The 16,297-nt window shown below is 40.9% G+C and overlaps 1 protein-coding gene across 2 annotated transcripts in view; it reads right to left on the bottom strand.

The window, feature by feature from the left end:
• Nucleotides 1-16,297, bottom strand: part of PLCL2 (phospholipase C like 2) — a 264,980-nt gene that overhangs the window by 21,545 nt on the left and 227,138 nt on the right. For both annotated transcript variants that reach the window (XM_069729956.1, XM_069729957.1), the window contains exon 6: nucleotides 13-122. In XM_069729956.1, coding sequence (XP_069586057.1) covers nucleotides 13-122 — 110 coding nt within the window. The remainder of the gene's footprint in view (nucleotides 1-12; nucleotides 123-16,297) is intronic.

The raw sequence follows: 16,297 nt of genomic DNA, 5'->3' as shown, positions 1-16,297 counted from the left end.
GCTAATATCTACCTTCAATATAGTTATGTTCCAAGTAAAGCTCTCAATGGCCTTTAGCATCTTCCTCTCTTTTAAACCTTCCTTTGCCCCGATGGAGTTCAGATTCTCGTGGAAATCCATGGCTGAAAAGAGATTCGAAAAAATGCATGTGAGACGACTAGAGTTTTTCCATGCATCGTTAATTTAATCTTCTGTTTTCTTCCTTTTTATGGTCATCCGCTTTTGTCTAATCTGAAATTCATTAAGAAACCGAGAAGATTTTAAGAATTAAAAAGACTGGAAGCAGATTGGAAAAGGAAAATCTTTTAAGAGAGCAAAGAGGCCAGATTGAATTTATTAATGTTCGAGAGGGAGAAAAAGCACGTGAAAATGGCCGTATTGACACGTGAATGGTGTGACCATACGAGTAGGAAATACAATATTGAATTTTTTTTTCTTCCACCACAAACTCCTGCGGTGCGGGTTATAGATTTTCTAGTGAACACTATGCAATGGAAAAACTGACGTATCCCTATATGACATCTTATCTGTATAGATCTCTATCTATTCATCTTATAGTGTCATGATTCTAGCAGCAAATACACTTACAATCTGATGGAAGTCTGAAACTACTATATGCTATATTATTTTCAATTGCGGAAAATGTGAAAATAAATGTATTGCAATAGAAAGTTATACGGTTTTCTGTTGGTCCCCACTGCTATGGTGTATTTTTTAGCCATCAAATAAATAATATCCATTCCTGGATGACATGGCTCTGTGATATTCCTGTACTATTAGATAACATTAGGCCCATTGGGAAGAAACGGCAAAATAATTAAATAGATTAAAGAGTAAGTATTGTTACAATATATATTATATACAGGTTTTTTATATTATATACAGTTAAGTCCATATATATTTGGACAGAGACAACATTTTTCTAATTTTGGTTATAGACATTACCACAATGAATTTTAAACAAAACAATACAGATGCAATTGAAGTTCAGACTTTCAGCTTTCATTTGACTGTATCCACATTAAAATTGGATGAAGGGTTTAGGAGTTTCAGCTCCTTAACATGTGCCACCCTGTTTTAAAGGGACCAAAGTAATTGGACAGATTAAATAATTTTAAATAAAATGTTCATTTCTAGTACTTGGTTTAAAACCCTTTGTTGGCAATGACTGCCTGAAGTCTTGAACTCATGGACATCACCAGACGCTGTGTTTCCTCCTTTTTGATGCTCTGCCAGGCCTTCACTGCGGTGGTTTTCAGTTGCTGTTTGTTTGTGGGCCTTTCTGTCTGAAGTTTAGTCTTTAACAAGTGAAATGCATGCTCAATTGGGTTGAGATCAGGTGACTGACTTGGCCATTCAAGAATATTCCACTTCTTTGCTTTAATAAACTCCTGGGTTGCTTTGGCTTTATGTTTTGGGTCATTGTCCATCTGTAGCATGAAACGACGACCAATCAGTTTTGCTGCATTTGGCTGGATCTGAGCACACAGTATGTCTCTGAATACCTCAGAATTCATTCGGCTGCTTCTGTCCTGTGTCACATCATCAATAAACACTAGTGACCCAGTGCCACTGGCAGCCTTACATGCCCCAGCCATCACACTGCCTCCGCCGTGTTTTACAGATGATGTGGTATGCTTTGGATCATGAGCTGTACCACGCCTTCGCCATACTTTCCTCTTTCCATCATTCTGGTAGAGGTTGATCTTGGTTTCATCTGTCCAAAGAATGTTCTTCCAGAACTGTGCTGGCTTTTTTAGATGCTTTTTTTTTTTAGCAAAGTCCAGTCTAGCCTTTTTCTTCTTGATGCTTATGAGTGGCTTGCACCGTGCAGTGAACCCTCTGTATTTACTTTCATGCAGTCTTCTCTTTATGGTACATTTGGATATTGATACGCCTACCTCCTGGAGAGTGTTGTTCACTTGGTTGGCTGTTATGAAGGGGTTTCTTTTCACCATGGAGATTATTCTGCGATCATCCACCACTGCTGTCTTCCGCGGGCGCCCAGGTCTTTTTGCATTGATGAGTTCACCAGTGCTTGCTTTCTTTCTCAGGATGTACCAAACTGTACATTTTGCCACGCCTAATATTGTATCAATTTCTCGGATGGGTTTTTTCTGTTTTCGCAGCTTAAGGATGGCTTGTTTCACCTGCATGGAGAGCTCCTTTGACCACATGTTTACTACACAGCAAAACCTTCCAAATGTAAGCACCACACCTCAAATCAACTCCAGGCCTTTTATCTGCTTAATTGAGAATGACATAACAAAGGGATTGCCCACAACTGTCCATGAAATAGCCTTGGAGTCAATTTTCCAATTACTTTTGGTCCCTTTAAAAACAGGGTGGCACATGTTACGGAGCTGAAACTCCTAAACCCTTCATCCAATTTTAACGTGGATACCCTCAAATGAAAGCTGAAAGCCTGAACTTCAACTGCATTTGAATTGTTTTGTTTAGAATTCATTGTGGTAATGTCTATAACCAAAATTAGAAAAATGTCTCTGTCCAAATATATATGGACTTAACTGTACATTGTTTTTTTCTAGCTATTGAAAGGTTTCAGGTGGTTTTGAAAACACAAACGATAATACTTTGGACTTATGCAACCTGTGATTTCCCCTGGTCTTGTAAAACTACATAGTCCAGTAGCCACCATAATTATAGCTCATCATGGTATGCCGGAATGTTATTTAAAAAAAAAAGCAGACTGAAGTTTTTTTAGTTTGATGGTTCTCTTCATGTTCAAAACGGCCACTGCAGAGGCCTGTCTGAATCACACCTGGCCCTCTGATGGACACAGCACTGTTGTCTTCTTCACTGGTCCATCCCACATCAATGGAATAGGATTGGAGGCATGGTTCTCATGTCTCCGCAATGGCCATTTTGGACATGAATATAAATGAACATCAATTTCATTAGTTACAGTGACTATACATTAGGCATGCATTGTTCTTTATTTATTATGCATAGCTTATATTCTGCAGCTCACAATCTAAATGTCCTATAAGTATGTCATTGGAGTGTGGGGAAAACTGAAAACCCAGAGGAAAACCACGCAAACAGGAGAACATACAAACTCCTTGCAGATGTTTTCCTTGGTGGGATTTAAACCCAGGACCCCAACGCTGCAAGGCTGCAGTGCTAACTACTGAGCCACCCCACATTTATTATGGGGGTAGAAGTTGGCTTTAACGCCACAGGTAATTACAGGATGGCTGCTTGGCACTGGGCTGACAGGAGACGTCACAAAAATCACCCACCTTTCCCTAACTTCCACCAAACCAGAGATATTCAAAGAACCACAATGAAATTTCCTCTCCTCCAGCCACATAGTAACCTGCTCTGCAATGGTGAGGGGCAATAACTCAGAACCAGCTGTCTACAGATGAGTGTCTCTGCTTTATCCGATACTCAAGCTTCAATCCTCTTTAATAGGTTATACATTTCAACTGTTTTGGTCATGCACTAACATTAGGTAGCTTGAACTGCAAGCCTAGCAAATATCTGTACTCCAGTGTGTGCTCCTCAACTCCTTTTCCAATGGCCAGACTCTAGTTCCAAACTTTCTCCCAGTGTAAAATAGGGGAGCAGGGAAGTGGACACCGGTGTATGGATATTTGCTAGACCTGAAGTTCGATACAGTGAATTTAAGTGAAGTAGAACTGGCACTTTTTGAGCATGAAATTTAAAGAAAAAACAAAATCAAGATATGGTAATGGGGTATATTACAAAGCTTTATAATTTTGCAAGATTGATCAATGATTAAACATATAAAAAAAGTTGAGAGACTCTTTAAAGGGAATGAGTCCCTTGGATATTACAGACTTAACTAATGATGTGGTCCTTTGAATCTTATCAAATCCTTATCGTGTTTGCAGAATTTCCTGTAGGAGTTTTAGAGAAATCCAGTGCAGGGAGGCGGTCACTGCACTTTCAGCTCTCCTGCTTCTCTCTCCATTCAGTCTTTGACTGACCGTTCACTCTTGTCTCAGTGACCTGCCCATGAGGCCCGAGAATTTGTGCAGGCACCATCAATGCCCATTGTAGTCCCCTCAGAGGGGGCTTCACATGCGCTGATTGATTTTCTAGTTCTTGCAACGTCACCAGGAGTTACTATGCATGAACCACCCTCCTTAGGAGAAGATCCAGGCAATGACAGAGCCTGTGCAAAATCTCAGGCATGGAGTTAGGTCACAAGAGACAAGAGTTACCTGTCAGTAAAAGACCAGAATAAGGAGTAGAGGCAGGAGAGTTGTAAGTGCGGGGCCGACCCAGCGGCATTTGTGGCTAAAACTTAAATTCTGGATTTCTCAAAAAAAATTCATAACAAGGATAGATACATACGTCTTCAGATTTTGAGTTATGATGAATGTTATGAGCCTGATGAAGAGCCATAAATAGTCTCATCAGCTTTCCATTTGTAAGTTTGCTAATACAAGGTATCAACTAATGCAGTGCAACTAGTAGGAAAGGTTCCTGACTCTATAACCAACTCCCTCTAAATCTCATTACATCACATTCAGTCATGGCCGAAAGTATTGGCACTATTGAAAATTAAGTCGTTCTCCCAGAAAATGATTGCAGTTCCACATGTTTTGTTATACACATTTATTTCCTTTGTGTATTGTTCTGGGAGAAATACTTCATTTTCTGGAGTAATTTCAATGGTACCGGTACTATCGGCGATGACTGTATATACATAGTTCATTAATCTATTCTTTTCACTTGGCTTAAGTCAGATTTCATCATCTTAACCCCTTTACCCCCAAGGGTGGTTTGCACGTCAATGACCAGGCCAATTTTTACAATTCTGACCACTGTCCCTTTATGAGGTTATAACTCCGAAACGCTTCAACGGATCCTGGTGATTCTGACATTGTTTTCTCGTGACATATTGTACTTCATGATAGTGGTAAAATTTCTTTGATAGTACCTGCGTTTATTTGTGAAAAAAACGGAAATTTGGCGAAAATTTCGCAATTTTCAAACTTTGAATTTTTATGCAATTAAATCACAGAGATATGTCACACAAAATACTTAATAAGTAACATTTCCCACATGTCTCCTTTACATCAGCATAATTTTGGAACCAAATTTTTTTTTTGTTAGGGAGTTATAAGGGTTAAAAGTTGACCAGCAATTTCTCATTTTTACAACACCATTTTTTTTTAGGGACCACGTCTCATTTGAAGTCATTTTGAGGGGTCTATATGATAGAAAATGCCCAAGTGTGACACCATTCTAAAAACTGCACCCCTCAAGGTGCTCAAAACCACATTCAAGAAGTTTATTAACCCTTCAGGTGTTTAATAGGAATTTTTTGAATGTTTAAATAAAAATGAACATGTAACTTTTTTACACAAAAAATTTACTTCAGCTCCAATTTGTTTTATTTTACCAAGGGTAACAGGAGAAAATGGACCCCAAAAGTTGTTGTCCAATTTGTCCTGAGTACGCTGATACCCCATATGTGGCAGTAAACCACTGTTTGGGCGCATGGGAGAGCTCAGAAGGGAAGGAGCGCCGTTTGACTTTTCAATGCAAAATTGACAGGAATAGAGATGGGACGCCATGTTGCGTTTGGAGAGCCCCTGATGTGCCTAAACATTGAAACCCCCCACAAGTGACACCATTTTGGAAAGTAGACCCCTAAGGAACTTATCTGGATGTGTGGTGAGCACTTTGACCCACCAAGTGCTTCACAGAAGTTTATAATGCAGAACCGTAAAAATAAAAAATCATATTTTTTCACAAAAATTATATTTTTGCCCCCAATTTTTTATTTTTCCAAGGGTAAGAGAAGAAATTGGACCTCAAAAGTTGTTGTCCAATTTGTCCTGAGTACGCTGATACCCCATATGTGGCAGTAAACCACTGTTTGGGCGCATGGGAGAGCTCGGAAGGGAAGGAACGCCGTTTGACTTTTCAATGCAAAATTGACAGGAATTGAGATGGGACGCCATGTTGCGTTTGGAGAGCCACTGATGTGCCTAAACATTGAAACCCCCCACAAGTGACACCATTTTGGAAAGTAGACCCCCTAAGGAACTTATCTGGATGTGTGGTGAGCACTTTGACCCACCAAGGGCTTCACAGAAGTTTATAATGCAGAGCCATAAAAATAAAACAAAATTTTTTTCCCACAAAAATTATTTTTTAGCCCCCAGTTTTGTATTTTCCCTAGGGTAACAGGAGAAATTGGACCCCAAAAGTTGTTGTCCAATTTGTCCTGAGTACGCGGATACCTGATATGTGGGGGGGAACCACCATTTGGGCGCATGGGAGGGCTCGGAAGGGATGTAGCATCATTTGGAATGCAGACTTAGATGGATTGGTCTGCAGGCGTCACATTGCGTTTGCAGAGCCCCTAATGTACCTAAACAGTAGAAACCCCCCACAAGGGACCCCATATTGGAAACTAGACCCCTCAATGAACTTATCTAGATGTGTTGTGAGAACTTTGAACCCCCAAGTGTTTCACTACAGTTTATAACGCAGAGCCGTGAAAATAAAAAATCTTTTTGTTTTCCCACAAAAATTATTTTTAGCCCCCAGTTTTGTATTTTCCCAAGGGTAACAGGAGAAATTGGTCCACAAAAGTTGTTGTCCAATTTGTCCTGAGTACGCTGATACCCCATATGTGAGGGTAAACCCCTGTTTGGGCACACGGGAGAGCTCGGAAGGGAAGGAGCACTGTTTTACTTTTTCAACGCAGAATTGGCTGGAATTGAGATCGGACGCCATGTCGTGTTTGGAGAGCCCCTGATGTGCCGAAACAGTGGAAACCCCCCAATTATAACTGAAACCCTAATCTAAACACACCCCTAACCCTAATTCCAACGGTAACCCTAACCACACCTCTAACCCTGACACACCCCTAACCCTAATCCCAACCCTATTCCCAACTGTAAATGTAATCTAAACCCTAACCCTAACTTTAGCCCCAACCCTAACTGTAGCCCCAACCCTAACCCTAGCCCTAACCCTAGCCCTAATCCTAGCCCTAACCCTAGCCCTAATGGGAAAATGGAAATAAATACATTTTTTAAATTTTTCCCTAACTAAGGGGGTGATGAAGGGGGGTTTGATTTACTTTTATAGCGAGTTTTTTAGCGGATTTTTATGATTGGCAGCCGTCACACACTGAAAGACGCTTTTTATTGCAAAAAATATTTTTTGCAATACCACATTTTGAGAGCTATAATTTTTCCATATTTTGGTCCACAGAGTCATGTGAGGTCTTGTTTTTTGCGGGACGAGTTGACGTTTTTACTGAAAACATTTTCGGGCACGTGACATTTTTTGATCGCTTTTTATTCCGATTTTTGTGAAGAAGAATGACCAAAAACCAGCTATTCATGAATTTCTATTGGGGGAGGCGTTTATATCGTTCCGCGTTTGGTAAAATTGATAAATCAGTTTTATTCTTCGGGTCAGTACGATTACAGCGATACCTCATTTATATCATTTTTTTATGGTTTGGCGCTTTTATACGATAAAAACTATTTTACAGAAAAAATAATTATTTTTGCATCGCTTTATTCTCAGGACTATAACTTTTTTATTTTTTTGCTGATGATGCTGTATGGCGGCTCGTTTTTTGCGGGACAATATGACGCTTTCAGCGGTACCATGGTTGTTTATATCTGTCCTTTTGATCGCGTGTTATTCCACTTTTTGTTCGGCGGTATGGTAATAAAGCGTTGTTTTTTGCCTCGTTTTTTTTTTTTTTTTTTCTTACGGTGTTTACTGAAGGGGTTAACTAATGGGACAGTTTTATAGGTCGGGTCGTTACGGACGCGGCGATACTAAATATGTGTACTTTTATTGGGTTTTTTTTTATTTAGATGAAGAAATGTATTTATGGGAATAATATATATATATTTTTTTCATTATTTTGGAATATTTTTTTTTATTTTTTTTTTACACATTTAGAAATTTTTTTTTAACTTTTTTACTTTGTCCCAGGGGGGGACATCACAGATCAGTGATCTGACAGTTTGCACAGCACTCTGTCAGATCACTGATCTGACATGCAGCGCTGCAGCCTTCACAGTGCCTGCTCTGAGCAGGCTCTGTGAAGCCACCTCCCTCCTTGCAGGACCCGGATCCGCGGCCATCTTGGATCCGGGGCTGGAGGGAGCAGGGAGGGAGGTGAGACCCTCGCAGCAACGCGATCACATCGCGTTGCTGCGGGGGGCTCAGGGAAGCCCGCAGGGAGCCCCCTCCCTGCGCGGTGCTTCCCTGCACCGCCGGCACATCGCGATCATGTTTGATCGCGGTGTGCCAGGGGTTAATGTGCCGGGGGCGGTCCGTGACCGCTCCTGGCACAAAGTGCCGGATGTCAGCTGCGATAGGCAGTTAAGCAGCAGATGGCATTTTTTACCAATGTTATTTTTTTGCAGTCTATACTCTGAATATTGAAAAGGGTTGACTTTACGTTCATTATTTTGTTTTGCTTTTTTCTAACCCTATCCTTTATCTTTTCTAATACAATATGCAAGGCTTCTCAGCAATTTGTAGCTGCATGCTGAAGTTTACCAGACAGAGAAATATTTTAATGAGCAGCACCAAGTATTCAGCTGCTGGCCTTCTCGCTTCCTTTTCCATGTTTTGGGTCTCAACAAATGTTGCCAGATCAGATATGCGGCCTGCACGTAATGTGCGGCACGTGTTTAAGCAAGATCCTTAAATGTGGTACAGCTGCAAGCTGAAGAATAACCTTATGTTGTGCTTTTAGACATGTGGGCCAAGGATACGATCACTTATGTTACAAAATAAGAAATAGGCGCATAATAAAGCCCTCTGTGTCTGTACTACAGCAGACATGGCGTGGTCCACCTATCATGCTAATCCAGGATGGACTTTCAGAAATGAAATAGCAATAACTGTCTATACATTTCAATAGGGTTATGTGCACAACCGTTATGCAACAGGATTTTTTAAGTAGTCTGCATAAAAAAAATAATGAATTAATTATTTATCAAGGATTTCCCCTGGAAGCGCTGGTTTTAATATGCTCAGTCTGGAACAATCTGCAGTTTAACCAAAGTGAAATAGTATTATCCACAATGCAGTGAGGCATTAGAAAATACACAATTCTAAGGAAATATCCCTTGGGAAAGGAGTTATCACAGCTTTTATATGATGTTTTATTTAGGTGGTGCGATATTCCGCCAAGTCAATGGGGAACACAAACCATCCATACAAATGTCTTATGTCACGTTCCGTAGGGTGCGATTTTGCACAATCCCATTCACTACAGTGTGACACCTGTGCAACCAGAGCCATTCCCATAAATGCAAAACTGCACGTGTGCACACCATTAACATACCATACAATACAAAAATGTACCTGTTTGTTAGGCAATCCCTGCATGTGTTGCAGCTGAGAGACATGTGGCCAGGTTGACTCGAACATAGTATTCGAGCACGATGAATATACTCTAATAGCACACGAGCGGGTTCCAATAACACCTCCAAAAACACTGTCCTCAGCAGCACATCATCTTGTGTAAACAGGACATGTGTGTATACATTATATATATATATATATATATATATATATATACACACACAGTAATATATATATATACACACACACAATATATATTATATAGAATACACAGTATGTATGTACAGTATGTGCTGTGTGTGTCTGTGTATATATATGTATATATATATATATATATATATATATATATATATATATATATATATATATATATATATATATATATATATATATACAAAGAATTAAGGGTTTTTTTGTCGCTGCAACAGGGGAGATCAAAAGATCATATCCACACCAAAATGGTATCATTAAAAATGTCAGCTCGGCACGCAAAAAAATAAGCCCTCATCCAGCCCTAAATCATGAAAAATGGAGACACTACAGGTCTCAAAAATGACAGAATTTTTTTCATTTTTTTTAACACGTTGGATTTTATATTTTCCATTTAAATAATAAAAAAAAAAAATCTATAAATGTTTGCTATATACAAACTCGTAATGACCTGGAGAATCACAATGGCAGGTCAGTTTTAGCATTTGGTGAACATGGTAAAAAAAAAAATAAAAAAAAAAAAACAGTTGTGGAATTGTCCCGCAAAAAAATAAGCCCTCACATGGTCATATTGACAGAAAAATAAAAAAGTTATGGCTCTGGGAAGAAGGGGAGTGGAAAACAAACGCAAAAACGAAAAAGGGCTGTGGATTAAAGGGGTTAAAAGACCACCCACCGATAGACTACTATGTAGCCGATCTAAAGTCATTCAACGGTAGCCATCTGCCAGTGTAAATGAGTGCTTAGTAGAATTTTATTAAGATAACCAGTAACATATATAAAAATAATTTTTGGAATGTCAAAGTGTCCATAGGTTTTAACCCCTTAATGACAGCCAATATGCCTTTTAACTGACCTGAGATATAAGAGAATAGTATCCCCATACAGGTGACAATCCAGTGGCTGTTGGTTATACACTATAGCTGACAACTTGCTGCATCAGCCACGATCAGTGTTTGCACCCTCCATATCTGTTTAACCCCTTACATGCTGCTGTCAATAGTGACTACATCATTATAAATGGTTAACAGAGTGTGGGGGCTCCCTCTTTATCCCAATTGGTGCCCTCAGATCATGATTGTATGGTCTTGATGTTTGCGATGGCAATTCACAACCAAATAGCGGCCTTAGAGTCTGATGGCTATAGTACCGTATATACTCGAGTATAAGCCGACCCGAGTATAAGCCGACCCCCCTAATTTTGCCACAAAAAACTGGGAAAACTTATTGACTCGAGTATAAGCCTAGGGTGGAAATGCAGCATTTACCGGTGAATTTCAAAAATAAAAATAGATCATTATTTCCCCATAGCTGTGCCATATAGTGCTCTGCACCGTTCATATTTCCCCATAGGTGTGAACCATATAGTGCTCTGCACCGTTCATTGTGCCCCCTAGCTGTGCCATATACGGTGCTCTGCACCGTTCATTGTGCCCCATAGATGTGCCATATACGGTGCTCTGCACCGTTCACTGTGCCCCATAGCTGTGCTGTGCCATATACGGTGCTCTGCACCGTTCACTGTGCCCCATAGCTGTGCTGTGCCATATACGGTGCTCTGCACCGTTCACTGTGCCCCATACATAGCTGTGCTGTGCCATATACGGTGCTCTGCACCGTTCACTGTGCCCCATAGCTGTGCTGTGCCATATACGGTGCTCTGCACCGTTCACTGTGCCCCATAGCTGTGCTGTGCCATATACGGTGCTCTGCACCGTTCACTGTGCCCCATAGCTGTGCTGTGCCATATACGGTGCTCTGCACCGTTCACTGTGCCCCATAGCTGTGCTGTGCCATATACGGTGCTCTGCACCGTTCACTGTGCCCCATAGCTGTGCTGTGCCATATACGGTGCTCTGCACCGTTCACTGTGCCCCATAGCTGTGCTGTGCCATATACGGTGCTCTGCACCGTTCACTGTGCCCCATAGATGTGCCATATACGGTGCTCTGCACCGTTCACTGTGCCCCATAGATGTGCCATATACGGTGCTCTGCACCGTTCACTGTGCCCCATAGATGTGCCATATACGGTGCTCTGCACCGTTCACTGTGCCCCATAGCTGTGCCATATACGGTGCTCTGCACCGTTCACTGTGCCCCATAGCTGTGCTGTGCCATATACGGTGCTCTGCACCGTTCACTGTGCCCCATAGATGTTCCACATAAATTTGTGCCGCCGCTGCCGCAATAAAGAAAAAAAAACACATACTCACCTCCCTTGATTGCAGCTCCCGGCGTCTCGTTCCGGCGCCTCCATCTTCCCGGCGTCTCTGCTCTGACTGATCAGGCAGAGGGCGCCGCGCACACTATATGCGTCATCGCGCCCTCTGCCTGAACAGTCAGAGAGCAGAGACGCCGGGAAGATGGAGGCGCCGGCCGGGAAGATGGATCGGCGCCCGGCGGCTGGAACGAGGACAGGTGAATATAACATACTCACCTAGTCCTGGCGATCCTCGCGCTGTCCCCTCCTGTCTTCGGTGCCGCAGCTTCTTTCTCTATCAGCGGTCACCGGCACCGCTGATTAGAGAAATGAATAAGCGGCTCCGCCCCTATGGGAGGTGGAGCCGCTTATTCATTTCTGTAATGAGCGGTCCCACGTGACCGCTGAAGAGAGGAAGAAGCTGCAGCGCCGAAGCCCGTGGGACGGCAGGGACAGCGCGTGGATCGCTGGGACTAGGTAAGTATACCTCAGCGCCCTCAGCCCCTCACCCGCCGACCCCACCGCTACCGTGACTCGAGTATAAGCCGAGGGGGGCACTTTCAGCCCAAAAATTTGGGCTGAAAATCTCGGCTTATACTCGAGTATATACGGTAATCTGTTCACAAGTTACTGACATTTAGGTGGTAAAAATACACATTTTCATTTCTGTCATACCACTTTGCATTAATTCCTGAAAAGCACCTGAAGGGTTAACAAACTACCTGACAGCAGTTTTCAATAAGTCAGGGGGTGCCGTTTTTAAAATGGTATTACTTTTGGGGGTTTCCCAATGTATGAGACCCCTAAAGGCACTTCAAACATGGATAGTTCCCTAAAAAAATAAATGTTGTAAATTTCCTAGAAAAAATGAAAAATTGCTGCTACATTTTTAAACCTCCTAAAATGCTAACAAAATAAAAGGACATTTTACAAATGGTGCTGCTGTAAAGCCGACATGAGGGAAATGTTATTTACTAATGGTTTGCTGTGGTATGACCATCTGCATTAAATAATAATAATCATTCAAATTTTGAAAAGTTCTAATTTTTTTAAATTTTTCTCAAAGTATTGATATTTTTTATAATTAAACACAAAACATATTGACCTAAATTTACCATTATCATAAAGTATAATGTGTCATGAAAAAACAATCTCAAAATCACTGGGATTTGTTGAAGCGTTGCAGAGTTATTACCACATAAAGTCACACTGGTCAGATTTCAAAAATTTGTAAGTAGCTGGATAAGAGAGCAGAGAAATAAGTGAAGGCCTCATTCAGATGTCCATTTTCCCATCTATGGTTTTCACAGAAAGAACACGTACTCATTAAAAGTTTACAATATGATGTTCTATGTGTCTGCAAAAGAAATCAAGGAGACTTGTCTGTTTTGATTGAAGTCATGGCTCAAAATTACCAATAAAAGTCTATGGGTCGGTCAAAATGACTGACAGCACACGTATGGCATCAGTGTACAAGATGTGTGCTCTCCACAATTAACATGGTTACAGATAAGAGAAGCTTTGCAATTCATACATTTTTTTTATACATGAAAATCACTGATGAAACACTGATGGAAAAAAATGATTCTGACCAAACACCGATGATACTCTAAAGACACTCAGACTGTTTTTTTTGTGTATGTGAAAAATCATTGACTGAATGACTGAATTGACTGAATGAAGCCAAAGGGAGTCTAGAGGCAAAGCTGATAATTAGTGATGAGTAAATATACTCGTTACTCGAGATTTTCCGAGCACGCTCGGGGGTCCACCGAGTATTTTTTAGTGTTCGGAGATTTAGTTTTTCTTGCCGCAGCTGAATGATTTACATCTGATAGCCAGCATAAGTACATGTGGGGGTTGCCTGGTTGCTAGGGAATCCCCACATGTACTTATGGTGTACTTAAGGGCAGCACGGTGGCGCAGTGGATAGCACAGCAGCCTTGCAGCGCTGGAGTCCTGGGTTCAAACCCCACCAAGGACAACATCTGCAAAGAGTTTGTATGTTCTCTCAGTGTTTGCGTGGGTTTCCTCCGGGTTCTCCGGTTTCCTCCCACATTCCAAAGACATACTGATAGGGAATTTAGATTGTGAGCCCCAACGGGGACAGCGATAATAATGTGTGCCAACTGTAAAGCGCTGCGGAATATGTTAGCGCTATATAAAAAATAAATATTATTATTATTATGCTGGCTAACAGATGTAAAGCATTCAGCTGCTGCAAGAAAAACTAAATCTCCGAGCACTAAAAAATACTCAGAGGACTCTTGAGCATGCTCGAGAAATCTCAAGTAACGAGTATATTCGCTCATCACTACTGATAATATGAAGAATCGGGCAAATACGTCAAATGTATCCAAAAGCTCCCATTTACCTGGAGCCCAAGAATGCCTTTTTTGGCCTCTGTTGGGATGGTACCGTATACACAATTTGTTCGATACGAGACCATCACACATATATTAAAAAGATAAATGAAAAGAAAGTAAACCAAAGCTTTTAGGTCATGTGTTCCACTGCATGACTATACAGAGGGATAAGTCAAGGACATCTGTCGGAAGATGAAAATTCATTCAAGTATAGTCATACAAAATCATTATTGAATAGTGCATTATAATAATAAAAGGAAAAAAAAAGCCACAATAAAACTGTTAATAAAATAAATAAAAAAAATACATGCCCAGGCCTTTTCCACAGCTGTATCATCATGTTCTGCAGCGGCTTCTTTGTCGTGTAGATTTATAGATCAGCGGTGTGGTGTGACCCTGTTTATAACAGCAGCATGGTTCCTGAGCAGTTCTACTAAGGATCAAAAAGGGACCCGCAGTGAAGAAAACTACTAGGTTTACAAGCTCTCAAGAGGGGTCTCTTTGGGTTATTTCCTCACCATGGCTTAGAAAGAAATGAACTGTTTGTAAGTCATCATGTACTACCGGGCGTGTGCAAATGTCAAATCAATTAACCTGTGCCATGAATGACAGGAACATCCCTCCTGTAATCTTAGTTCAGTAACCATTTATTATATACACTAACTGGCATAGATTGTTTTTTTCTATTAAGTAGTGGCATCTGGAACCTATAAGAACAACCCCTAGATCGGTTGATGTTGTTAGCCTTTTTATGACAACATCTGTTTTGCATTGTGCTACTATTATAAAAAAAAATTAGGGGGCAATCCACAATTATTACTTTATTTATCCCAACTATTTTTGCCTTTTACACAAAATAATCACTTTAGATAATTATATTCGAAAGTCAATAAAAAACCAAAAAGGCACAAGATGTGAGAATCTTTTGTGATTCAAGGCCAAATTCAGCTGTCTGTTCAACACATCCCAAGACAGACCTGTTGCGGATCTCACAATGCAAGCTCAACAGCCTCATATATGCCTATAAATCTATTGAGTTTGGGTCAAGAGACCCGCAGCCAGACAATGGGGGAACCCACTGATATCAGCAGGATTGGGGGACAATCTAATGTGTATAGGGGATTCCTGATTCTTCCCCGACAGATAAGTTGGACAGTTGAAATATGAATGCCTAACCCTTCTGTTCTATTGGATATGGGCCACCAGTAAAGTTGTCTGGCAGTGGCTTTATCTGCTCCTCCCATTGAGAACATGAACATTACAGTTGCCAGAACATCTATTCCACGCCACTGGCAGTCCTCCATCACTCCATCAGTGTTGGAAAGGCAGCAGAAAATGTAATTTCTTTATGTGATAAGAAAACTTTCCTGAAATCGGGGTCTTCGGCTGAAATTCCATGGGAAGAATTTAAAGATTCTGACAACTTGCAGAAAATTTGTTCCAGAGCTATGGCTTGCGTCTTATAAATGTGGCACTCCTTTTCTTCTTCTCTCCCCCTCCCCTCTTTGCCTTTCCCTTTCCCCTATCCCCAGTTTTTTGGATGATTCAGGTGTTGAGAATTAATATACGATGTTACCCTGTCTCATTCTTATAATTTGCTGGTCCTGCATGACCCATTGTTATTTGTTTATTGTTCAAAACTTAATAAAAACCGATTCAACATAAACTTTGGACCAGCCAGATCATTGTAACTTATGGCTCATTTTAACAGGTCAATCATTGGAGAACCAGCGTTTGTAGGACTGCTTGCTCCCCAAAATCGTCTGGTCTATAAATAATTGTCAGTCACCGATGAATGAGTAGAACACTCTTTCCTCGAGTGCAATTATTGTTAAGCAGGTGTCAGAATCATCTGTACCGGCAGCACATCATCCCATGTAAACAGGTGATGTGTTGCCAATAACATGATATTTTATGGCCACAGAATAATAGTGTTAACGATCATTCTGTGTAAACAGCTGATAAGCTTCCAAATAGCCAATCAGCTATTCTAAAGGGGCCTTAACCTTTGCCCCAAAAAAGACTATATAGTCAGAAAATGTATTCTTCTCCTTGTCCAGCTCAAACAAATAAACATCCACACACATGTTCTATAGCTGAAAATCCACACGCAGAGGTGCTGCAAGACTAGCAGAGCGACCACAAGATTAGCACAAGGGTGG

This window comes from Ranitomeya imitator, chromosome 6 (genome assembly GCF_032444005.1).
Source record: "Ranitomeya imitator isolate aRanImi1 chromosome 6, aRanImi1.pri, whole genome shotgun sequence".
Classification (NCBI taxonomy): Eukaryota; Metazoa; Chordata; class Amphibia; order Anura; family Dendrobatidae; genus Ranitomeya; species Ranitomeya imitator.
The sequence above is the reverse complement of the archived record's forward strand: the minus strand, read 5'-3'. Positions and strand labels throughout refer to the sequence as shown.